Below are 25,612 nucleotides of genomic sequence, written 5' to 3' on the forward strand. Positions count from 1 at the left end.
TGGTGATATAAAATCTTCCCTGCAATCAGACCAGTTGCTGTCCTCTGACCCTGTTTTTCCCGGTGAGACAGTTGCCGATCAGCTCTCTGGTGTACACAATATAAGCTCGCTTGAGTGAGTGGTCTTTTCTTTGAGCCATGGTTCAACAGTGAGCAGGTGGTGGGCCAGGTGGAAGCCACAGTCTCCACGTACACTCTACTCTATTGGCAGAGTTCAGTCACATGACCAGACGGGCCTGCAAGGCTGGGAACTCATCTACCTCTCCCTGCTGCCGCAGCTCGAGGCTCCCTGTCCCCGCCAGTATCCATGCACCTGCTGGGCCCTTCCACACCTGGGTCCCATACCTAGTCCAGGCTCCAAGAACCTCCTGCCATGCCACCAAACGTCCCTCTCGTTGTTTTTATTGCCCTGGGACTTTGTTTTCTGTCCTCTACATACGAGAACAGGGACTTCATCCTCCCCCTCCATCATCTTTATGGCTAGCTCTACCCTTTGGGGTTCCTCCTCTGGAGAAAGGCCAGTGAGTATTCCATGAAATCAGCTCAAGGAAGTAGTGAGGCCAGGAGTTAAGTAGCTCAAGTGAGTACAACTGTCTGGCCAGTGTCCCGAGGCCGTTCTTAGGACCTCAGGGCCCCTAGTTAGATCCTGACACTCTCTGTAAGCTCACGTACTCTGCCAGCTGGGACAAGGCCTTCCTTTCTGTGGGTCAGAGTTCATTCTAGAAGATTCCTGCTCCTAAAAGACGACCACTTTGTGACCGTTCAGTGCTTGAGTTTGGCCAGGTGACATTTGGTTCTCTCTGCCTGGAGTCGTTGGCCTGTTTTGGTGCAGGGCCTATTTCCTTGTTAAAGCAGGCAGTATTTGCTGGTCACTCTACATAGTGAAGGTGTGATCTTCCTCTTCTCATTGAACCCTCTCCGTGACCCCGTGAGATCTGTGGTGTCGTGTCTCCACTTTACAAACAAGGACATGGGCTCAGAGAGGTGAAGCCACTTGTCCTGGGCACTTCCCAGAGTGAAAGTCAGGTCTGTACCTTACTCTCCTGGGATGATATCTTCAAACTGGGACTGTCCTGAGACAACCCACCAGCACTGAGGGTTTCCTTCCCTTCTGTGTCCCCCTTCTCTGCAGTTTCTTGAAGGCACCATTGTCTACTATGACTTTGGTTAATTTTTCTTTTAATCATGAGATATTTCAAATTTACCAAAAAGTACAGAAAAATAAATGAACAGACTACCATGTACCCACCACCCAGACTGAGCAAATGTTAATTAACATTTGTCATGTTTGCTTCAGATTTCTTAAAAAAAAAAAAAAAAAAAAAAGCTATGGATACAGGTACCTGCCACTTTATCCCTGAAACCATTCTATTTGCTCTTTCAACCCCTGGGGCAACCTCTACCTGAAGCTGGTGTGCACCCTTATTGGATGTCTTTTTACTTTCACTACATAGTGTATGTGGTGTGTCCAAACAATGTAGGGTTCAGTGTTGTGGATGTGTGTCTTTTATAGGTGGGCATGAATAGAATATTCTGGTAACCTTTTTTTTTTTCACCCATTATGTCTTCAAAATTTATCCCTGCTAATACATGTAGATCTCATCATTTAATTTAATGGCCATAGATTATTCCACAAATGACTTTATTACAGTGGACTTTTCTTGTTTTGGATACTTACACTTGGGGTGTTTGATCCATCTAGATGAGGATTTATAGCTGTGACACATCATGTAACTTAATAGCTATTATGTTTTATGGGTATATCATATTCCACAGGATGACTGTTCTGTTCTACTCTTAATAAAAATTCCTATTTAAAAAAATTATTTTTCACTTCTTACAGTGCTTCAGTAAGCATGTTTATACATATATCTCTTTATAATGCCTTTATTTCTAGAAGAGAAAGTTCTTAAAATGTAACTCAACAGTATTGCCAGATTAGTTTCCAAAAATGTTGAAGCAAATTCTACTCAGCAGCTTTCCCACATAGATTTACCTTTTCTCAACCTGCTGAGAATAAAGCTGTCTTATCGAGGTTTTAATTAGCATTTCTGGATTACTAGTGAGTTTTGAGCATCAGTGAGTATGTTTCTTGGCCATTCTGTGCACTGTGGACTGCATCCTTCCCACGAGGGTTTGCCCAGGGAGGGTCTCTGCTGGGCTTGGTTTCTCTGAACCGAGCCTGGAGAGGTGCACGTGGCAATCTCAGTGGGGAGCTGGGGTGTGATGTGTATTTTAACTCTTTGTCCATATTTTATTTGTAGGACTTGAATATTTTCCTTTTTCCAGTGAGATTTGTAGGTCTTGTCTCTTGCTTAAGAAGATGAACTGCTGGGCACCGTGGTACACACCTGTAATCCCAGCGGCTCGGGAAGCTGAGACAGGAGGATCTTGAGTTCTGAGCCAGTCTCAGCAATGGCGAGGTGCTAAGACCCTGTCTCTAAATAAAATACAAAATAGGGCTGGGGATGTGACCCAGTGCTTGAGTGCCCCTGAGTTCAGCCCCCAGTATCCCCCACCCAAAAAAGGAAGATTAACTTACATGTTCTCATTCTTTTCTCCTAAAATGTCTCCAACTTTTCACTGTACTCTTTGGTTAGAAATGTAATCACCGTTAACTCTTTAAAGGCCCCAGATTTTCCTTACATGTGATTGTAATGTGGCTAAGACATTGGGACTCTTTATTTCCTAAAGATTGCTTGCTGGAACACAGTCAAAAGCTCTATTAAAAGATGATGACCCTCCATGTGTTCTTGTCTTTCTCCTTTTTAAAATTTATACTTTGATCTTCTTTGTTCAAATACCATGAGCCTGGTGGAGAGAGAGAGTCATGGTCAGTCCATGGCTGCACTTACAGGGAAGGGAGATGTACTTGGTTTAGTTAGGTGGGTCTGGTATTTTTGCTTAAAAATCAAATAAGCAAACATGACCACTGTAGTCACCCCTGACATTTACCCTTTGGAAAGATGCCGAGATTGGCCGGGTCCTGGAGATTGACAGAGTCTTGCAGAGGGACCGACGTGTGGGGCTCAATTCCAGGTTTGAGACCAGGTAGTTTGTTCCTGTAGGTGAAGTGAAGGGAGCTCATTTGGCTGGGAGGCAGTTCCAATTTAATGAAAACATTGGTGAATCTAGTTTATATCTTTAAGCACATTTTTTCAGAAGTGTTAACATATGCAGCAAAAGAAAGAAACAAGGAAAATCATAGCAGTTTGGGGTTTTTGTTGGGTGTGTGGTTTTGACACATTTCCAGAACCTTCCTTTGTCAATACATGACTTTTGCCATTGCGAGGATGAGGTCCCAGTTCCAGGAAGAGCCTGAGGAGGTGCAGGCCAGTTGCTAGGCGTCCGGCAGATAGTGATGAGATGCAGAACAGCACATTATCATTCTCCACGCGTCCAGCGCTGTGGCAGAGAGAGGCCTGCAGTGTGTGCGTGGGAAGTGGACAGGCGCCCAGGTTTGAGCCTTTCCTCGCAGGGAGGCCAGCCTGAGGGCCAGTCTGGGGTCCTCCCCTGCCGCACTTGATTGAAGGGGGAAGCCGAGGGTGGAGCCTCACACCCCTCTTCCAGGTGGCAGAACTGAGGCAAGAGAGAAATGACTGCAAGCAGCTTCCTGGGAGAATTCAGGGAAGAACAAGGGCCTTATCCTAACCCAGCAAGGAGCTTTTGACTAAATTGGCATCAGTTCTTCTTTTTAGGGATATTGGAGGAAAAAATTATTCAATGATGCCTACGAAAGCCAGGGGACAGGGGGGCTTGTTCAAGACTCTTGTGGTGGGTTAAGGGCCCACCGCATCAGAGTCTTGCAGAGGGACCGACGGGTGGGGCTCAATTCCAAGTACAGCATGGGCCAGGGGGAATTGATGACCAAGGGGCAGGATGGCAGTCAGTGGATGGAAAATTGTGGAGAGGAAACATCAAGGGTAAGGGGGATTCTGGCTATTCTTGCTGAAGGCAGACCAAGGTGACCAGACATCACCTGGGGGTGCGGGAGGATAAGGAACCTAAGCAGGTGGGGCAGGTGATCCAATGTCCAGGACAGGGGATTCTTGCCCAAACCAGATTTTACAAGGAGGGCCGAGATAGTTGCATAAAAAGGTTCAGGAGCCTCACCAATGTTTGGCTAAGCGGAGAATCTTTGTCAGGGAACATAAGAACAATTAATTAATTTAGGTAGAATTATGGCATTTGGGAAGCCGGCACTGGCCTGATTCTTTTTCTTTTTTCTTAACTCTCACACAGAAGAAAAAAAAAAAAAAGTGAGTGCTAAAACCAGTGGATCTGTACATCTGTCTCTCAGAAAAATATCTGCCTCATCTTTGCCTTGGCCACAGGTCCTGAGGGTGTTTGAATCTCTTGCACCCCAATTCATCCCTCTCCACCTAGCTCCTGGCATCTGACCTCTTGTTCTTTTAACCAACCTCACAAGTGCCGTCACAGGTCCCAGGCCTTCCAGCTGTTGCTCCCCGGCTTCTGGAAAAGTCTCCCACGGATGCCCATGATTCTCTGTTTGTCCTGTCAGTTCTCAGCAAGAGGCCTGTCCTGGTTACCTATTCATGCCTGCATGTCCATCTGTAGTTCCGTCAATCTCTCTGTGTCTAGCTCTTACCCACACCTGCCATATCTGCTATATGTGAGCTAGCTCGTGTTGAAACTGGGTACGGTTTCCAGTTTCATTCAGGACGTTCAACTGAGTAGTGCTCGTGTCGCCAGGTGACTCATGGGCATGTCCCCAGGAGACACAACCAGGGGAAGATGATAACTCTGTCTCAACCTAAAGAGGTGACTCCCTGTGGGCTGTCAAGCACCTTAATCATGGGTCAATTTGGGGAGACACATCTAGGCACATGGGCCAATTTGGGGAGACACATCGAGGCACATGGGCCAATTTGGGGAGACACATCTAGGCACATGGGCCAATTTGGGGAGACACATCTAGGCACATGGGCCAATTTGGGGAGACACATCTAGGCACATGGGCCAATTTGGGGAGACACTTCTAGGCACATGGGCCAATTTGGGGAGACACATCGAGGCACATGGGCCAATTTGGGGAGACACATCGAGGCACATGGGCCAATTTGGGGAGACACTTCTAGGCACATGGGCCAATTTGGGGAGACACATCGAGGCACATGGGCCAATTTGGGGAGACACATCTAGGCACATGGGCCAATTTGGGGAGACACATCTAGGCACATGGGCCAATTTGGGGAGACACATCTAGGCACATGGGCCAATTTGGGGAGACACATCTAGGCACATGGGCCAATTTGGGGAGACACATCTAGGCACATGGGACAATTTGGGGAGACACTTCTAGGCACATGGGCCAATTTGGGGAGACACTTCTAGGCACATGGGCCAATTTGGGGAGACACATCTAGGCACATGGGCCAATTTGGGGAGACACTTCTAGGCAGTCAAGTGTTTTGGAGCCCTCGAGTCACCCTGCCTGGGAATCTCACTGTGTTGAGTTACCCTGCTTTTGCTTATCTGAAATCTCAGAGTGGCCTACTCTGTGTGTCAAGGAAACATTACTTGCTGTGTGTCTTCAAACTGGGCCTCTCTCTGCCCTATGGGCCAACTGGAGCAGCCTGTGCCTGGGGCTGGGGTCTCTGGGGGGAAGATCACAGTGTTCAGGCCATGGTCCAGTCCTTTGGGACTGGCGAGGGCCTGTTAGGACCAGAGTCGCCCCATGTTTACTCCCACCTTCCCTGGGATGGGTCATAACCATCATGGCTAAGAGATTGAGAAAAGTGCAAGGAACAGTGCTCTCGGGCTCACTTGGTCCTTCACTTTTTGTGGGGGGTGTGGTCTCAGGGAGCTGTCTTGTTCTTGTGGGTAGCTGAAAGTCTTGCTCTTCTTTTCGGCCAGCAATATCATGTCCATAATCAGCTCTTGCGGCAGTTGGTTGGTAGTCCCCGTGAGCCTGTGAGTGAATAGGAATAAAGCTTTGCTGCAGCAGGTAGGCCTGTGAGGTATGAGCTTTCCTTCTAGCCATGATGGTCTTCATGTGATTATGTTGTAGAAAACAGGAGGGCCTGTCCTTTGGGCTTGAAGATGGAGTTGATTCTATTAAGCAGGAATTGAATAATGAGACGTGTGGGCAGTTTAGAAGGAGAAGGGATTACCACATGGGGCTATATAAGGGTCAGTTTGCATCTAAGGAGTAATTGTACTGTTGAAAAGAATGAAAATTATGAGGCAGAGTTTTAAGATTCAAGAAATGAGGTAGGGGCTTAATCCTAAAACAGTGAGGAAGGACTTAGGAACGGAACAGAAAGTCCAACTTAAAACCTCAGCTACTTTCCTCTAATTGGGAGCGTGGGCTCATGGAAGTACCTCTACCCTAGGCCCGGGGAGCCGGAGTGGGAGCTGGGTCCACTGGAGGGTCCATAATTTCAGAGAATTCACCTATCATCACCCAAATTGCTGTGAAACAAGAATTTAGACACACCCCCACCTTTTCTTGAGAGGAGAGGGAAATACAGTGAAAAAAAAATCCTCTGTATCTCACTTTTTTACTCTTTTGGAATTGCAAAATTTACTACACCAGGAGAGGTGGCATCAACTTTCACATCAAACCAGGTTGAAAATGTCAGTTCCTTACGTGATGGTGAAAATTTTAACCTCATTGAACCTGGTTTCTCAGCTGTAAAGTGGGCATAATAATGTTACCATGAAGGGCTTATTGATAGAGATTAGAAATTGGTTGGTAAACAGTTTTTAAAATTAGGTTTTAATAAAGTTGTGTAGGTGGGCAGGGGAGGAAACTAGGGATGGAATCCACGGCCTTGTGCATACTGGACAAGTGCTCCACCACTGAGCCACACCTGCAGCCCTTAATAATGGTGATGCTGATGGTGACAGTGGTGGTGATGGTGGTGGTATTGGGATGGTGGTGGTGATGATGGTGATGGTGATGGTGGTATAGTTGGGATAGATATGATGATGGTGATGATGGTGATGATGATGATAGTGATGCTGCTGATGGTGTTGGGATGTCGATGATGATGATGATGATGATGATGATGGTGGTAATTATCTAGTTTGGGAAGCTCCAGTTTTTTCAGAACAATTCCTGGGGAAAGGATTTGTTCTCTGCAACCCAACTCTATATTCCTCAGGAAGGACAGCATAGCCTGGGCTTGGCCACACTTTGTTGGCGACTTTACTTATGAAATTGTCCCAGATGCAGTTATGTGGTCAAAAGATGCTCAGGGTCTTTCACTTGGTTAGCAAAGGGAAATGGGGTCAGCGTTGAAGCAATCATTTGCTAAAGGGAGAAGAAAGAGGGAGGAGTTTTCAAGGGGAAAACAAAGTGTTTTTGATTACTCAGTAGCATGAGAAGGAAAATCGTGGGCCATATATGAACTTCCTGAATTTGGGAGTGATATGACTTGGACAGGAAGGACACTTACCTGTTTCTCTTCAGAGGGATGTTAAAGAACACACACACACACACACACACACACACACACACACACAATCTAAAGCACATTTGGTTGGACGGAGAATACTGCATATTAGTCATCTCTGTTCATGTTTCCCTCTAAGACCTGCCTCCCCCTGGATGTCTGCTGTGTCAAGTGCACACTCTCCCATCTGATGTTCTCAGCATCCACAGTGTGGTCCAGGCTCCCTTACAAGGCAGCCTCCAACAACCCATCACACCTGGGCTTGAATCATGTCATAGTCACTGGCTTTGAGATTTGGATAACATCTGGAACCTCCATGAATCCAGTTGCCACATTGATAAATAATAATAATAATATAGATTTGCATTAGGTTCCTATTATGGCTATAATAAATTAGCAGAACTTAGTGACTTAGAGCAGCACAAATTTATTATCTCATAGTTTTGGTCAGAAGTCCAAAAGTGAGTCTTTCGGGGCCATCATTCAGATGCAGGTAGGGCTTTTGGAAGCTCTCAGGGAGAGGCCATTCCTGGCCCTTTCCAGCTTCTAGGGGTCACTCCCTTTCCTTCTTGTGGCTCCCTCCCAGCTGTGGCATCACTGGGACCGCTGTTGCCTTGTCACATCTCTGACCCCCCTGTCTTTCTTTTATAAGGACCTGTGTGATTACATCTACTTGGGAAAACATGGGATGCTCTCCCCGTATTAAGATCTTTAAACTAATCCCAACTGCAAAGTCCTTCTTGCTGTATAAGGGGACACATTCACAGGTCTGGGATATGACATGGGCATCATGGGGGGGCATTATCCTGTCACCATAAGATTCTATAGTGTTGTGAAATGAATGACGTGAGCCACACACACACATGCACACACCACGTGCACATCCTGAGCCCTCCACGCCTTTGACCCCTCTGATGCTCCTCTTCTGCACGTATCACCTGTCCTATTAGACAGGGTCCCCCTGGCCCTGGAACACCGTCTGCTTGTCATCTTTCCTGTCTGCCTGTTCTCTGTTATTTTTATCTGTTGAAACATACTTATCCTTCAAGACCCATTTCAAGTCCCCCCCTTCTCTGTGAATGAGTCCTCTAGGGCTATTGATGGTCCCTGTGTTCTTCATGAATGGCCTCCATGAAGAAAACTTTTTCTTCAAAAAGCTACTGAATTTCTTCACCAGTGAAAATGTCCAGTCTGACTGTGATCCAGGCTAGGGGTCTAACTGACCGGTTCACACCAGCCCTCTTTAGATGGGTTATTTGTACAGCATGAAGGGTGAACTTGGCTATAGAAGAGGATTGTCACTGACATTTTGTCAATGTGACACAGCTAGTTGATTAATCCAATTATAATATCTAGAACAAGGCTTTAATTAGACAGAGAGCCATTTTACATAGATTATTATTGATTATCCTCATTTCTCTTTTCCCCCCCAAAATGTTCTCTACTTCATTAATTTTAAATGGAAAAACTGTGTGCCCCTAATAAAACGGGTAAAAAGTAGGTCTTCCCTTGAGCCTCCTGCTCAGGTCCCTCCCTAGAGACAACCATGTTCTTTACTTCTTCTTTCCTGAGACTGGTGCATACGAGTGTATGTTTATACAAGTGGGAGCTGCGCCTTTATTTTTTTTCCACTCAATATATCTGAGGGATAATTCTATATTAGCACACATACATCTGTTTAGTTATGCTAAGTGGCTGATTGTACTCCACTGTATTTTCAGATTGCTACTTACTTAACCTGTTCCCTATTGATGGACATTTAGGGTCTCTCCAATGTTTTGCTGTTTCAAGCTTTTGTTTATTTTTATGAGACTGTTCGTCCTATTTTCTTTACATAAATACAGCCAAATACCTCTTTCATGTAGTCGTCATTGTATCTAGGAGGACTCTGTGGTTATGTTTATGAGTGAGCTTGGAATATTAAAAAGTACACGGATGTGTGTTCTGTTGGCAGGAAGCTTTCTTCATCTTTCTCACTGAGACATCTTCCCTGATGAGAATAAAAGTAAGCCTATGCAGGTGTTTAAGAGAAGAGGGGCTGGGTGTGGTGGCACACACCTGTAATCCCACTGGCTCAGGAGGCTGAGGCAGGAGGATCGCAAATTCAAAGCCAGCCTCAACAACTTAGCGAGACCCTGACTCTAACAAAATCCAAAAAAGGGCTGGGGATGTGGCTCCGTGGTTAAGCGCCCCTGGTTTTAATCCCTGCTACCAAAAACAAACAAATAAATCAAAGAAGTGGGTCCCCAGTAGTGAGCATGACCTGTGAGGGACAATCAGCTGGGGTAACTCCCGAACATCCCGACCCATCAGTGTCCACCATTTGATGATGACACGCACTGTTCCCTACCAAAGAGGTTGTGCATTTGGCACTGGGAGGACAGTGGCGCCTGGCAGCAGTCAGAGGGAATGTCTGCCAGGTCTTGTGTCCTCATCAGAAAAGGAAGGGGAGAGAAAATGTGACTGAAGAGCCATCTCTGTAGGGAGAAATCTTCCTCAAACAGGAGATCTGGGAGGACCATGGTGAAAAGTGCCCTCTGGGAGTTGCGCACTGTTCAAGAAAACTGGAGAGTGTCCTTGGGGTTCTGTTTCTCCAGGTCATTCCCTCTGTCACCCAAGTAGAATAGAGCTCTATGGCAGGCGCTCGACTGGCCTTCGAGTATTCCTAGACTTTTCAGCTGTGGCTCCAGGAGACTCTGTGATTCCAGAAGGACTCATCTTTTATCCTGCTGCCACCTCCCGGAGCCAGGCCCTATTGGTGTGATAAGAAAAAAGGGACTGGCTCACTCAGGTTCCATATCGGCCTTTGACAAGGCGGTGCGTGAGGACAGCCAAGATGAGGGGTGGGAGCCTGTCAGAGAAGCCCAGGGCTAAGTTGTGCCGGGAAGTGAAGCGTGCTCCTTCAAGTGTGGCAGTTTGCATTCATTTGGAATTTATCTGCCTCCTGCGTTCGGATCAGTGACTTCTATGAACAGTAAAGATTTAGTGCCATGGGAAAAAAAACCTTCAGAAACTGAAGATGTCACCGACGATGGCAGAGCTGGCATTCTGATGCCTTCCCCCTGTGACAAGTATTGTTATAACCCAGACCTGCTCCCGTGGCTTTTGAGACACACAACGATACTTGGGATGAGAATCAATCTGGGCAAAAACCAGGCTAATTGTAGGAATATTTAAGGACGCCTCCTCATGGTTCTTGAAGCCATTATGGGGGGGAGGGGTTGCTTGTCCTTCTGGGGTTTACTAGTCGCAGAGGAAGACGGGATATCTCAGTGGAGAAGCATGACTGTTGGAGTCTCCGTGTTCCTCAGGCCCACCCTGAAGTCAGGAAGCTGCCTCTAATTGGAACAGGAGGGTGAGGCACTGTCCAAATTGATAAGAGCCTCAGTTATCGATGACTTTTTAGGAAATAAGAATTTTAATACTTTCAGCTTAAGCATCCCATAAACAAACATATGGCTTCCTGTATAATTGCCAAGGAGGGGTTTTCAGAAGATAGACTTTAATGAATAGATGCTGTATCTAAATTGGATAGCGATTTTCATGCGCACATATCTGTTATGGAAGAATTTTTTTTTTTTTTTGGCTTGATAGGACTTTATTTTACAGATTAGACATGGTTTTCTTTTGGTCAATATGCTGAATTGGCACTCTAAAATGTCATTAGTGGTACGTGAGTTAGTGGAGATTTTAACTGAAGATTTTAGCAGAAAGAGTTGTCACTTCTCAAGTAGCCTGGTTTCTGCCCAGAGAGGTGCTTAGACACAGAGTCTGTCTGACTCCGGTGCTGTTATTATCCATTTGGATTCTCTAGGGTCAGTAAGATTATTGTTAGGGTTAGCAGACAGGTTTTTCCATTTTAAGAATTGATTCTGCTGGGGAACAATGTGTCTAAAAGGCACCTGTATTGTCTCAAGCCAAATATCACCAACCTCATTTTTTGCTATTGAGTTTTTTCCCCCCCTATTTTTTTTTTTTTAAATAAAACAGTCTTTAATATTACCCTGGCCTGACACCGGGAAAAATAGTATGCTTAGAGGAAAAGAACATTTTGATTTATGGCTCAAGGCCTGGGGGGGTACGTCTGTAGGCTGGGTTGCTTGGTACATTAATGGCCATGAGCAGGAGGCGATGCTGTTAATAATACAATCAATCTGATTCGTATGTAGAATGACTAAAAAGCAGAAAAAGGCAATGAGCCAATAGTAGCTGACTCTAAGCTAATAGGGCAGATCATTTTAGCACCATCTGAGGATCTTTTGGTCTAATTTGGGATGGATATAATTGTACTGAATGGTTGGTTTAGTGTACTGTCATGCATCAAAGAGACAGCTCTAGAATTCCTGATCCTTGTTGGGAGTCAGAGGAGCCTCTGAAAGGAGTTTTTTTCAGTTCAATTTGACTGACATGGTGGAGCATCTGAAATGAGCCAGTCCCAGTAAATTGTTTCGAGGTTTAAGTTTAACTCGTTTTGTGATTAAATTGTTCTTATGTGAGAACAGAAATTAAATGGTGTGCTTTTTAGGCACACCTAAAGGCAGCCTGGGTACTACCTTTTTATTTGATATTTGTTATTAATAATTAAGGTTGAAGATTGTTAAAATTTGGGAAAGCAGATACCACAGTTTCTTTTTTTGAAAAAGAGTTTTTAAAGAAGCAGGGTCCTACTATATTGCCCAGGCTGACCCTGAACTCCTGGGCTCAAGGGATCTTCCGCCTCAGCCTCCTGAGTAGTGCACCTTCAGGTGCACGCCAGCAGACCTGGCTTCTGCTTTTTATAATAATGATTGCTAGTGAGGGGGTGAGTTCGCCAGCATATCTATGGGTTTGGCCTCGCTCTGAGTTCTGGTCTCAGTAGAAGCCACAGATCTGGAATTAAGATGCTCTGCGTGGCTCTATGAATATTTTTTAACCACTGGAAGGTACATGTGTATCTGAAGTTCACATGTCAGTTTTTATCCAAGGCATCCTCAGGGTACATGGTTAGTGGAAGTAAAAGAATCTTTTGCTGCCTTTTCTGGGAAATCAGGAAGCTGAGGCATTCCCAGAGCCTAGCCTACTTCCTTGCCTTGTCCTCCCATTGATCATGGACCGTTGGGTGTGACCAGATGTGTGGAGACGCAGTGGGGGTTACCTCTGGGTAGGTAGTGTGGGTAGGTAATCTGCCATCATAACAACAGAATCCCAGTCTGGAAACTGACTAAACAAAAGCAAAACAAAACAGCCTTCTCAGAAGCCATCATTTATGAAAGTTAAAAGAGTAGTTGTTTAGAATTCTTTAGAAAACATGACATCCCCTTTAGTTCTGGAAATACAGCTCTCAAAAGATTGTTTGTTTTCTCCTGGCTTACAATCAGAGGCAGCTGCCCCCAGGTGAGGATTTGATTTTCTTTGAAATGTAGAAAAAAAGGGGGAAGGATTCAACTTTCGCAATTTGTATAGCTTATCTCCAGGTGCAGAAAATATTTAGCATTTCAAGAATAGCTTTTTGTCTGACGTCTCTGATAATTTGTCACAGAGATTTAATTTTGGTGGAAACTTGGTATTTTTATAAACAGAATAATGGCTTTCTTTATAATAATTCAAATAAATGTTTTGTTACAACTTGAAAAAAGGGCAATTTTCGGAATACTGGAATTTTTATTTCTGCCATGATTATGTATTTTCTAATGTCTTTTCATCTAAAATCTGCTTTCTACTTTACTATCAGATTTTATTTATCTTATTCAGCAGGATGAAGGTTTATGGGAAGAAATATTGTACCATAAATCCACAAATTTAACATTTTATCAATCAAGACAAAAGGCGATCTCAGGACCATTGAACGGTAGATTTTTACTTACACATTCAGTCGTATGAGTAAAGGTTTAAGATGGATCAGGAAGGACTCAAAAGAATTTTTATGCCTCATGAGAAACCCTGGAGGGCCTTTCTCCATAGGCTTACGCGGAGACTTGCAGTCCCGTGGTGGGAGGAGGAAAGAGACAAATGGTTCTTCTCAACATTGAGTGGAAAGTTATTAGAGAATATTATTTATTTTCTGGATTTTCAGAGAGCCAGCTGAGAATCAGAAGAGAGTTCCCAAATAATGGTGATCATCAAAACTGTCTTGGACACCAGCTGGTGCCCAGTACCATGGGGTATGGAGACAGAACAGAATCAGGCCCAACCCCTGTGCTCCTATGGGCAAAACCCTGAGGCCTGCAGTGGTACATGTCAGTGGGGAAATGCAGGTATAAGCCATGTGCTCAGAATGGTGTCATTCTGTCCAGGTGAGAGGCAATTGAGAAACCTCAACAGAGGAGGAAATATACCTGGACCCTTAAAAAAAAAAAAGGCATTTTGCCAAACAAACGAATAAATGACATTCAAGGAAAGGGGTGGTGAGTTGTGCCTGAGCAAAGGCGGGTGGTGTGAGAGGGCATGGGCAGGTATGGGAAACTGCCGTTTAGTGGCGTGGTTGGGTGAAGGTGAGGTGTGTGTGGTGGGGGCTGAGGGTGTTGGAGGGGAGGCTATAGTGGTAGATGGGCCCACCGAGTTGGTCAGGTTTACAGGGGCTTCAGATGCCTGGGTAACTTGCAGAGGATTTGAACCTGATTCTATGGGCATGGAACCTCAAAGAATTTTAAAAAAGGGGACAACCTAACCAGATCTTTGTTTTAGAAAAGCAATTCCAGGAGCAGATAGGAGGTGGATAGAAGGTAGATTTTCTGGGGGAACAGGGACCAGGAGGGTGTTGGGCAGGTAATCCACAGAGCAGTGGTGGAGGATTGGAAGAATACAGGGTATTTGAGCCATTTAATGGATGACCCGAGTGTCTAGCAGGGTCAGTGAGTTAGTGGAAGTCAGAGAGAATCTTTTGCATGTGAAGAAAATTCAAATATAGACAAAGCTTAGGAGACCCATCTCTGGGTAGGAGGGTGTTGAAACTAGGAAAACAAACAGAATTTTTCAGGGGCAGGAACCTAGAATAGGTAGAAGGACTGTAAGGATGAGACCCTGAGTGTCACTGCTGGTTGAAGTGGGGAAGAGGACCAGGTGGGGATGGAGAAAAGAGTGGATGGAAAGATGGAAGAAGAGAACAATGTCATGGAACCAAGAAGAGTTTTAGGAAGGAAATGGAGGCTAACACATGGCACACAAAGACCCGTAAGAGCAGCAGTGAGAAGCCACGGCTGGGTTTAGCAATGGGGAGCCCTGGGAGGGGAGGACCCAGGCCACCTGGTTCCAGTCAAGTGGTGGTAAGAGAAGCAGTCAGCTTGCAGAAAGCAGAGGAGAGGGCATGGTGTGGGCGGTTTCAGGCATGCATCTCCAGATGCAAGTGGAATCGCAGCTGGCTGAGCTCCCTGCCACCCAGCTATCTTGTGTGTGTGTGTGTGTGTGTGTGTGTGTGTGTGTGTGTGATGCTGGGGATAGAACCCAAGAGCATTCTACCACTGAGCTGCATCCCCAGCCCTTTTTATTTTTTATTTTATTTTGCTTTTATTGACGCATTGTAGTTGTACATAACATTTGGGTTCATTTTGGACATAATCAGACCTGCATGGAATTTAATTTACTCCGTGCCTGCCCCTACTCACCTTCCTTCCTACTCTTTGCCCAGGCTGGCCTTGAACTTGGGATCCTTCTGTCTCAGCCTCCTGGGTAGCTGGGAATTGCAGCCTGCTCTACCACCTGGCTACCATTCAGTCTTGAATGCCCAGAGCTTGTGTTTTATGACTGACCCAACGTAACCTGCCTTGACCTCTTTGTATTTTTAAGACATTGTCACTCTTTGTCCCTGCTTTTGTTCCTTGGATTTTATTTTCCTGGGTTGTCTGAAGGCTCTGTGGGCTCTCAGATCCACTTTCCTTCCTGTAGTACTTCCCGCCACCAGCTCCCTGTCCCTCCCTGACCCCCTGCAGCAACCGTGGTGCTGTGTAATTACATTGAGGGGGCCCAAACCACTCTTCATTCATGAGTTTTGTTTTTTGATGTTTTTAAATTAGCTTTCTTGAACAGGGAAAGCGTCTTCAAGTGATTTTTGTTTATTGTAGAAACAATAAAAATTTATGCTGGTCGTATATCCTCTAAGAAGACCTGAGCTCTGTCTTTGGAAGTCTTAGGGAAGATGAACGCACTTCGTTTGGCTAAACAAGAAAGTGAGTGGACCTGCAGCTTGCGAGTGAAGGCAGGGCCCCAGCCAGAGGGCCTGACCCGGACACTGTCACCTTCAGACTCCTGAGGTACTGAGCTCAGTACTGAAGTACTGAGCTCAGTGCTCTCCTGTCTGACATGGATGGACAGTAGCTTCCACTTCTGCACTGTATTCGGTGGGGTTGTCAGGACTGAATTAGTTGGTAGATGCCAGATCACTTGGTAAATGTCAAGTGGTACACGCCATCTGGTACCCTGTGATCATTCCCAGGATTCCTCTTCCCTCTAGGGAAGTAATGAGTGAAAAGGGTTATCTAGCTTTTCCATTGGTCTCTCTTCTCAAGGAAAGCCATTGAGTTGAAATAAAAAAAAAAAAGTGGGCTGACATTCTATTTTTATTTTTTTATTTTGGTCAGATGGACATACCATAGACTTTTACATTTTAAAATTACAGTTCAATGGCCTCAAGTACATTCCTGATATTGTGTAGCCATCACCACCGTCCGTCTTCAGATTTTTTCACTTTCCCAAACAGAAACTCTGTCCCCACTGTACAATAACTGTCCCTCTCCCTTCCCTCCAGCAACCACTGTTCTATTTTTTGTCTCTATGGATTTTACTCATCTAAAGATCTTGCATAAGTGGAACCATATAGCATTTGTCTATTTGTGACCAGCTTATTTCAACGAGCCCACGTCCTCAAGGTTCATCCATATTTCAGCATGTGTCAGAATTTCCTTTTTAAGGGTGAGTAATATTCCATTGTGTGTGTCGACCACGTCAGTGGGCACTTGGATGTTTTCTACCTTTTAGCTGCTGTGAATAGTGCCGTGAATGTGGGTGTGCAAATCTCTGTCCAGGTCCCTGCTTTCCTTTCTTCTGGGGATGTCTCTGGGATTGCAAATGCAGGCTAGCCTTCATCCTGAGATGATGGGACAATTATATCCTTGGCTTTTCGGCATGACTTGGTAACTGTGGCTGGGGATTCTTTGTCTGTCTGCAGCCTTCTCTGAGCCCTTCCACAGATGCCTTGTTGGCTGGCTCAGGATGGGGACTCCTGTACCTATCTGTGCCCAGGATCACGAATAGTCCCTCCTTCCCACAGTTAGGGACACCACTGTATCACCCTGCTCCAGCTCCCTGCAGCAGCCCAGAGTTAGAGACTCAGGTGGAAACCGAAGGGGAATGAGTGGGATATCTGGCACAGAGTCACCCAGGGTGCTTGAGCCCTGATGTTTCTCCCCGTTACACTCCTTGTTCCACCCTCTGGGGGGTGGGGGAAAGAAGCACGTACCCACTCCAAAGTTAAGGGTCTTCTTCCATCCAGGGGCCTTCTGTGAGGTGAAGCCCCTCAGTTAGAGCAGAGGGAGGCAGGGGTCCTGGGCTCAGGGCAAGTCTCCGAAGTTGTTCTGAACTGGTTTTCTTGGGTCAGAGCCACTGGCAGTGACCAAGTATCATCAGCGCAGTTTGATTTCCTTCATCACCGCTGTGGGTTTTTAATGTCTTAATATTTAATGATTATTGTTCTGGCTGGTTCCAGAAGGCTCAGCGTAGAGTCTTCTGAGGGGAGAATCCTACTTGCTAATAACTTATGGATTTGGGCAGAAGGTCCTTGTTCTGACATTTTCCCTGTGAGTATTTTGTGGATGGACCATATTCTGCCCCTCAGGTTTGTGTGATTGGATTCCAGCCTTAAAGACAGATGGAATTCTGTCCTGAGAGTTAGCCTTCCAATAGGATCTGTGTCCCGAACACCCACAGTCGGGTGCACCAACTGGACGGGAATTCCTCTCTCTGGAAGGGATTTTTAAATTAGGTGTTTGTCTTCTTGGGTCCTGTCAGATGGGGAAGGAGAGGCAGGTACATCCTTCTGGCTGAGCCAATACTTTGCTCTTGACTGAAGAATGCAGCCCCAAAGCCTTGGGGCCACATGGATGCTTCTGGTGGTTTCTATCGATGCAGCAGAGTTTGTCTCTAGTCGTGGTTGTGTAGAAGAATCTTTAGCATCTCTCGAGGAACCCAGAGTTGCTCCTGAAGTTGGGGGACGGAGAACAGCTCAGTATGTCATGGGGTTTCCCTGGCCAGTATACTGTGAACCTAGTCCCTGAATCTGGAGACGGTGGAGGAGGCTGTCTGTGTGTCTCAGTTCTTGGGGCCTCTTGCCCCAGCCCGGGTGTGGCACCTCTGGGGAGAGAAACAGACTCTCTGGTTCCAGACATCTTGGTTGCAATGTGTTGCTGTGCCCTAACAGAGTTAAATTTGTATTTTCAGGCAGGCACGTTCTTCCCCACTGTGTGGTCCTTATTTGTTTGTTTGGTTTGAAAAGGAAATAAGCTGCTTAATGAAAACTTTTCTACCCTTACCGATTAATTAACCCCGTGTCAATACCACGTGTTGCACCGACTCACACTGTAATTACATCGTTACCTATCTGCAAGAATTAATTCAATGTTTGTGAAGCGCTCTGAAACCTTCCTGTGGGGAATCTGGGAATTTCAGTAGGACTTTCTAGTCTGTGTGGCGGTGAGAGGGGCTGACAAATGCAGATAGACCCGGTCTGTCTCTGCAGGAGGAACCTGCCCCAGGACTCTTCCTGTTGGCTCCAGGGGAATGCTGTCACCCCTTTGTGCAGGTGGCCCTGCAGATGGCCAACCTAGGTCATCCTGCGGTGTCCCTTTGGTCCAAACCTGTGTCGACATCCACTGTCCATTTGTGGGAGGACACACTTGTCCCTGGGTTTTTCTTTGCATGGGGATGTTTGTAAGGAGCCTTGCTAGATAAGCAGCAGCCGTGAGGCCTGCGATCAGACCTATTGCTGTCCTTACCCAGTCTTTGGAGATGGGATCAGAGGAGCGGCCGCAAAACTAGAATTCTGGACTCTTAAGTCTTCTTTTTCTCTCTCTCTCTGTTCACAGTGGGGCTTTTTCTGAAGTGGTTTTAGCCGAAGAGAAGGCAACTGGAAAACTCTTCGCAGTGAAGTGCATCCCTAAGAAGGCGCTGAAGGGCAAGGAAAGCAGTATAGAGAATGAGATCGCCGTGCTGAGAAAGTAAGTGTCAGGAGGCTGCCTGGCCCTCCTCCCACGCTGCCCCCGTGTCCTTCCTCCTGCCTGCCAGGCTGGGCTTCCCAGAGGTCAGAGGGGCCACTGGCTACTGGCCGGAGGCCTCTGCAGACGATGACGACTGACACTCACACAGCGCTTCCCAAGCCCTTTCCACTTAGATCTGGTCTCTCTAGTAAAATCCACTGGCAGCCATTGGAGGTAGTTAGCCTTTCCACAGAGCCCAGATGTCAGGCAGACTTGAAAGGAGAGCCTGCCATTCCTTCTAGCTGAGTGACCAGTTCCTGAATAACAGCACCCCCTCTGTGCAGTGGGGTTCACCTCCTCTCCACTGCATGGGTGGAAAGGGGAAAGTGACCAGGCGCTTGCCAGGTGCGTGCAAAGCACTGACCTCGGCACTGCTGCACAGGAAGTGCCCCGGGAAGGGAAGCTTCCGCCACCCCTGCTCTGAGCACCATTATGATTGCTGTTACATTGGCTTTCTTTTATAAGAGGAAGATGGAGCTCACAAAACAAAGACCCATGTCCAAAGCCTCTTTCTGTGCAGTTCTCGTGTGGCAGAGCTGGAACACCCACCCCTTTACGGTTGGTTCTGGGCTTTGGGATGGTGTTTTCCTCCTCTCTGCCACAGACATGGCACGGGGCACCCAGAAGAGTCCAGTGTTGATTGCCTATGTGCTTCATCTCTTCATTGAGTTTTAGTTTTGCTTCCATGTATAATAAGACCGAATCAAAATCCCGTCTCCCCCTCTAGAAAATGTGCACACAATCCATTCTGATGTGGACAGATCCCCGCTTTAGTGTTGTGCTCGGCGTTTCTCCCCACCACATTAGAATCGAGCCATTGTCTCATCAAGTTTGGGGGAATGAGCCCTTATATGGCACCTGCTTTTACTTGTCTGGCATTTATCTGAACAGAGAGCTATGGAAATTTTTGTGTTGCTATTAATAAAAGATGTTCGAAATATCCTTGAAATTTTGGGGGTTTGGAATCACAACCTAGCAAGAGTCCTGGTACAGATAAACACAGCAGAGCGGGAGCAAGCCTTCTAGGGCCTGAAAACAAAATGTCAGACATTCTGCATTCTTCCTGCAGAAGCCGTGCCTCACCTCATGTTCTGGGACCAACATGCCCCACTGAACAATGCTTCCCCACCATCTGTCCAAACCCAGCACCACCAAAGTGGTCAGGACGGTCCATCCTGTTCTGACCTTTGTGTGACTCAAACAAGAACCCAGAGCATTTCTGATGTGTATTTCAGGACAAATGGGTCTCAGTAGCTTTTTAGTGTCAGGGTTTTTGCTTATTTGTTTGGTTGTTTGGTTGGTTTCTAGGTTCTCTGAATTGTCTATTAGGGACCCAAAGAGTTTCAGATTGTCCTGAGAGGCATCACAGGAAATGATTCTATGGAAGGGAGTCTGGAAAAACAAATTAAGAACATTAGCATCAAGCAGGAAAACACTATGTTAATGAAACATTTATTTAAATTGCCCATCTTCCAATATGAAATCAGTGCTCAGAGAAATGATCCGCTGGTGCCATGAAGTTGTAGATATTTGGCATTTTAGAAAGACTTGTGGGTAGCCCCAGGGCCTTTCAAGGGTTTGGCTTTGGGCATGGGGCATCTTCTGCTGAATTGAGGGTGGCACCTTTATTTTTATGTGACTCCCTTGTGGGCTTAAAAGTAAAAACACGGAGGAAGTCAATTTCTATTCTTAATGTTATTTTCCATCCACATCCCAGGAGTCATGGATGTAGGTATTATAAGCCAGTCTTGGTTTATGCCACGGACACTCTGCTTTAATTTAACAGGGTAGTGTCTCAAACCTGTGTGTGACTCATGTAATCACTTCCAGGGTGAGGGCATTGAAAACCTGGGGCGCCAGGAAGGATTTGGAACAAATCATTTTGATGGTTTCTCACTATCATTCGCTGTGCAAGCGCTTCAAGCATGACTCTTCTTTCTGGAGTCAAGAACAAAGAAATGATTTCTTGGGGGATAGGAAGTGATTTATCTCTTGTACTGATTTATTTATTTATTTATTTTGGCTCTCTGAAAGTGATTTCAAAGTAGAATAAGAGACAGTTCCACATCATAAGCAGCCCAAAGAAAGAAAACAGTTTGGAATGACTCTTAAAATACTGTCATGGAGACATTCAATCGTTAACAAATATTAATCAGTTTCCTAGCCTGCATCTGGAAGCACTTCTGGGCTTGTTGTAGATGCAGTTCTTGCCCCCTGAGATCTAATTAGTGCAGTCAAGTTTTAGATGCCGCTATATAAGCATGACCAGGCGCCTAAGAGACGGGATTCCTAGTTCTTCTTTTATTTATTTTTAAAAATTTATTTATTTATTGTTGTGGTGCTGGGGATTGAACCCAGGGCCTTGTGCATGCGAGGCAAGCCCTCTACCAACTGAGCTATATCCCTAGCTTCCTGGTTCTTCTTTTAGAGTGGGGTTGAGGACAGGTTGTGTAGAAGAGGGATGTCCATATAGTGTGTATATTTTGCTGGGGCATAAAGGCAGAAGACATTCCAATCAGAAGGAGCAGCCCCAACAGAGGTTAGAGATGGGAGACAGGCCAGTGGGCTCGGGAATTCCAAGTGGCTCATCTCACCAGAAAAAATCAGTTCAAGGTGATGCCTGGGGGGGACCTGAGGTTGGATTGTGGAGGGCCTTGTGTACCCCACTTTGGACTTTGAACTTATTCCTGAGAAGCCACCAAGGGGTTTTAATGAACAGAGCACCATAACCAGGATTTTTCATGAAGATCATTGTGGCAAAACTTATTTAGGTTGGAGGTAGAGGACTTGATATGGAGGGAGAGTAGTTAGGAGGTCATTGGAAGAATTAGCAGAAAAATGAAGAAGCTGCAAATTAAAACAGGGGCTGTGGGGTTGAGACTGATGTGAAGGGGTGAGCTCAGTGGCATCTCAGGATGTAGAGATTTGGAAGGAGTAGGAGACGTTGAGGGAGAGATAGGATTCCAAGATAAGCATGGGTTTTTGATGTGGATGCCTGGATGGCTAGTGACCTCTTTAATTGAGATCAAAAATATAAAAGCAGGAAGGTAGATGACGGGTTCTGACTTGGACATGGAGAATTGGGGCTCTTGGGGATGTCCAAGTGGAGATGACTAATTGAGTATCCAGGGCTGGAGCCCACCTATGATCTGCACTTGCTGGATATTAAAATTTTCTGAAACAACATACTAAAAAATACTTTTGATCCTTTAATAGAGTCATTGTAGATTGTGGTGGTGGTGTGGGAGGGTCCCTGGTAGACCTGCTTTATTCTGAATTCTTCCATATCCCCTGGTTGTTAGTATATTTACATGCTATTTCCTCCAAGGAGGCCCGTTTGAGAGGCTGCTTGCCCCCCTACGTGCTAAGTTTATTGTAGGGTGAGAGATTTATTTATTTCATTGGGTAAAAGTAATGCAGCTAATATATCCTTATGGATGTCTTTGTACTTGCTCTGAAAATAATTCCAAAATGAATTTTTCTACTTGATAAGTAGATATTAAGCCAAGCTCCAAGGGAAAAACCCCCGATAAGCATCGTGGTAGGCTGTTGCTATGCAGCAGGGAGAGCTGCTGGCCTGAGCTGGTGTTCAGTGGGCTGGATCTATATGATTCATCACGAGCTTTTCCAGACAGAATGGCTAGCTGCATTTGCACGCATGGAGCTCTTATGCATATGGAATAGAACATCATCCACGTTATACACCTCGCTTGGATTATAGTTTATGATTTCTGTGGTATTATTGAGTTAGAGGGCAAGCGCTGCCCAAATTGAATTTTAAAGCAACACATAAAGCACTTTAGCTGGGATAGAAAGGCAAATATATAATCAGTCTGCATTTAAAGGAGAGGTGAAGAGAGGAGATGCATGAAGCTGAAAAAATAAGGGACAGAAGAAGCAAAACAGATGAATCTAGAACAGCCCTTGTATTCCTAGTAGGGGTAACTTGTTGTAACTTTAAATCTGACTTGTTCTGGCTCCAACAGCTTAGTTCCAACAGGAGGCTGGCCCTGTTGGCTTGTTTAAATCACTGCCAAATGCTGGTTTATTGTGTGTGTGTGTCAGAGAAACATGCACGTCAATAGCAATTCATTGATTGGGGGGAGAGCAAAACCACTTTTCCAATAACTGAAAATGGCTAACCTCTAGTAAAGCTGATACTTGAATTTCTCAGGCACTAGTAAAGCTTCTGAGGATCTATCTGATGTACTTAGAAGGGGACTCAAAAATCTCTGGAGAGATAATATTGGGATGGAGGATGTGAGCAGGAAGTGTGTGAAGTAATGGCTCAATGCCATGTGATCACACCCAGGGAATCAGGCATTGCTCTCGTGATCCCAAAGCCCTTGGTTACCTGGAAACTCCTTATTGAAAGTTCTCCTGATTAAAAAAAAAAGCAATCTATGTAAAACAGGGCTTGAGGGGTGTGGTGGTGAGTAACTTGGTGGTGGTTATTCTTGGGTTGTGTTGTGTGGGTCAAAGTCTTGCCATGGGTATGCACGTGTGAGCTGTCTAAGGACACTAGGCCTGCTGGGTTCTGGTCACTGCCTGTCTTGTACCTGCTGAAACCAGGCTCTGTGGAGGCCCCTGGTCTCGAGCGTGGCTATCTGCCTCCCTCGGGCCCTACCAGAGTCTTGCCTTGTTTGATGTACTTCATCTCTTATTATGCTTGATGCTGGGACCTTGCTCAGCTTCCTTTTGAGTTAGGTCCTTCCTTCCAGGGAGACCATAGACTCAGCCGAGGTCAATGTGTATTTTATCCTACCTGGGAGTGTCTGTAAGAAGAAACAAAATGGGTCTGATGCCAATGCAGCTGTAGAGACCGAGGAGACACATTGGGCTTTTCCAGGTGCCCTTCTCACGTGCTTTGTCCATCTCAATAATCTAAGAACATTTTGGGTTTGACTTGAGATCCAGAATCAATGCGTTTTTGTTCTATTGACTTCTTGGATATTGCCCACCCCTTGAATTGAAGGGAAATAGAATTGGCTGTAGTCCCCACTGCAAGACAAGGATATTCGGATGAGCTTGGGCAGGCCTGACCATTGTGTCTCTGCAGTACCCCTCCCTCTGGTGTCTGCTTCCCAAATATTGCATGGAGTGTAGCTCTCGTGGAACAGTTAGTTGGCCTCCTCCAGCACTGTGGGAATGAGGGTTGAGATGCATGTCTGAAGCTGGCCCTCCCACCTTCCTTCCCAAAAGCCATCTGCTTGATAGAATCCAAGCTTCTTTGTAAGCCAGCCCTCTGCTTGGCGATCCCACACTGTGTTTCATTCGTCCCTCTGAAAGGAGCAGATGATTGCCTCTGTCCCACTTTCCTGCTTCAGGAAAAGCTCTTCAGGGTGTCCCCCTTGATGATGTCCAGATGGGCCCTTGCCTCTGAGATCTCACAGCACCGAGGTCTACCTGACTCTGATGTGCCATGTCTGCTTTCTGAGACTGGATTTCCTGAATCCAGCCCTGAACTAAAGGCACAGCAGTGAGAAGGGAGACAAGGGGTCGGGGAGCCGGTGAGATTAAGGAGGCTACAAACACTGGGGCTTAGATGCTGATTATCTGAAGGGGAGTTAGGGGAAAGGAGAATTCTGCACTGACTTCCAATTCTCCCTGGCTTTGGTGACTGCATTAGTTAGGGTTCTCCAGAGGAAAAAGACCAAATAGAATAAATGGAGATGTACACAGGGAGATTTATTATGAGGGATGGGCTTTTGCAGTTACGGAGGCCAATTACAGAGAAATTCTACTGTGTGCCATCTGAAAGCTGGAGACCCAGGAAAGCCAGCGGATGAGATTCCGCCCCAGCCCAAAGGTTTGGGAACCAGAGGAGCCACAGGTGAAGTCCCAGTTTGAGTCTGAAGGCCTGAGAAGCAAGAGTACCAATGTCTGAGGGCAGGGATGACTGTGCCAGCTCGAGCAGAAAACAGATGCTTCCTTCCTCTGCCTTTCTGTCCTGTTCTGGCCTCATGGGGTTGGGGGATGCCCACCCACAATGGTGAGGAAGACCTTTTTCTCTCCATCTACTGATTTAAATGAAAGCTAATGTCTTTCAGAAACACCCTCAGGGACACACTAAAATAATGCTTTACCAGCTGTGGAGGCATCCCTTGACCCAATCAGATGGACACACAAAGTGAACCATCACAGTGAGCAAGGGGACGGCAGCGCTCTCCACCAATCCGGTGTATTGTAGAAGAGGAGGCAGCTGAGAGGCAGAGATGGTTCTCCTATGGCAACAGAATGCACTGAAATCGCTTAAATCAAGTCTGGCTGTTCCTGCCACCTTTAATACTATATATATCACTCTGTAGGTGTTTCGAGTAGTGGAGGAAACAATGTGTTTTAACACGCTTTTTGAAACAGTGTCAATCATGTGCATGCTCATTTCCTGGTGCCACCTCCCTGTCCTCTGTTGTGGGTGTTTACTCAGGGAGTTCAGCTGTGTGTAGACGAGGTGGTGGTTCGATTCCTCTCATGATATATCTTGGCAAATATTGTCTCCCTTCTTCTGTTAACTTACATTCGCTAATGATTTATACAAATGCCACTTAAATGATTCCAAGGAAAGTGGAGTGTGTGTGTGTGTGTGTGTGTGTGTGTGTGTGTGTTAGAGCCTAATATTTCTAAAAAAAAATGTGTGAACAACTTGCATTGGAGAATCACACTACATGCAAGATTAAGTGGAAGGATAATGAGAGAGATGACGATGGCAAATACAGAACACAAAATAAATATACACTAAAGGTTTGCTATTACTGTTTAACTTTTAGTTGGGTCCATTCTGTCTTCTACATGGTTGTTGGTGTTATTTATATGGGTAAATAAATTATTTTAGTGAAACTTTACATCTAACTCCCTATTTATTTTAAATTATATATAATTTGTGAATGCACTTCATTTAGCATATTTGAAATCCAGGGTTATTATTTAGGTGGCTTAAATAATTGTTTACCTGGCTCAGTAGTAGAGTGCT

General features: G+C 45.7%; 1 protein-coding gene across 2 annotated transcripts in view; it reads left to right on the top strand.

Moving 5' to 3' along the window:
* Nucleotides 1–25,612, top strand: part of Camk1d (calcium/calmodulin dependent protein kinase ID) — a 380,162-nt gene that overhangs the window by 139,389 nt on the left and 215,161 nt on the right. For both annotated transcript variants that reach the window (XM_076831572.1, XM_076831573.1), the window contains exon 2: nucleotides 18,472–18,603. In XM_076831572.1, coding sequence (XP_076687687.1) covers nucleotides 18,472–18,603 — 132 coding nt within the window. The remainder of the gene's footprint in view (nucleotides 1–18,471; nucleotides 18,604–25,612) is intronic.

The sequence above is a fragment of the Callospermophilus lateralis genome, chromosome 13 (assembly GCF_048772815.1).
Source record: "Callospermophilus lateralis isolate mCalLat2 chromosome 13, mCalLat2.hap1, whole genome shotgun sequence".
Taxonomy (NCBI): domain Eukaryota; kingdom Metazoa; phylum Chordata; class Mammalia; order Rodentia; family Sciuridae; genus Callospermophilus; species Callospermophilus lateralis.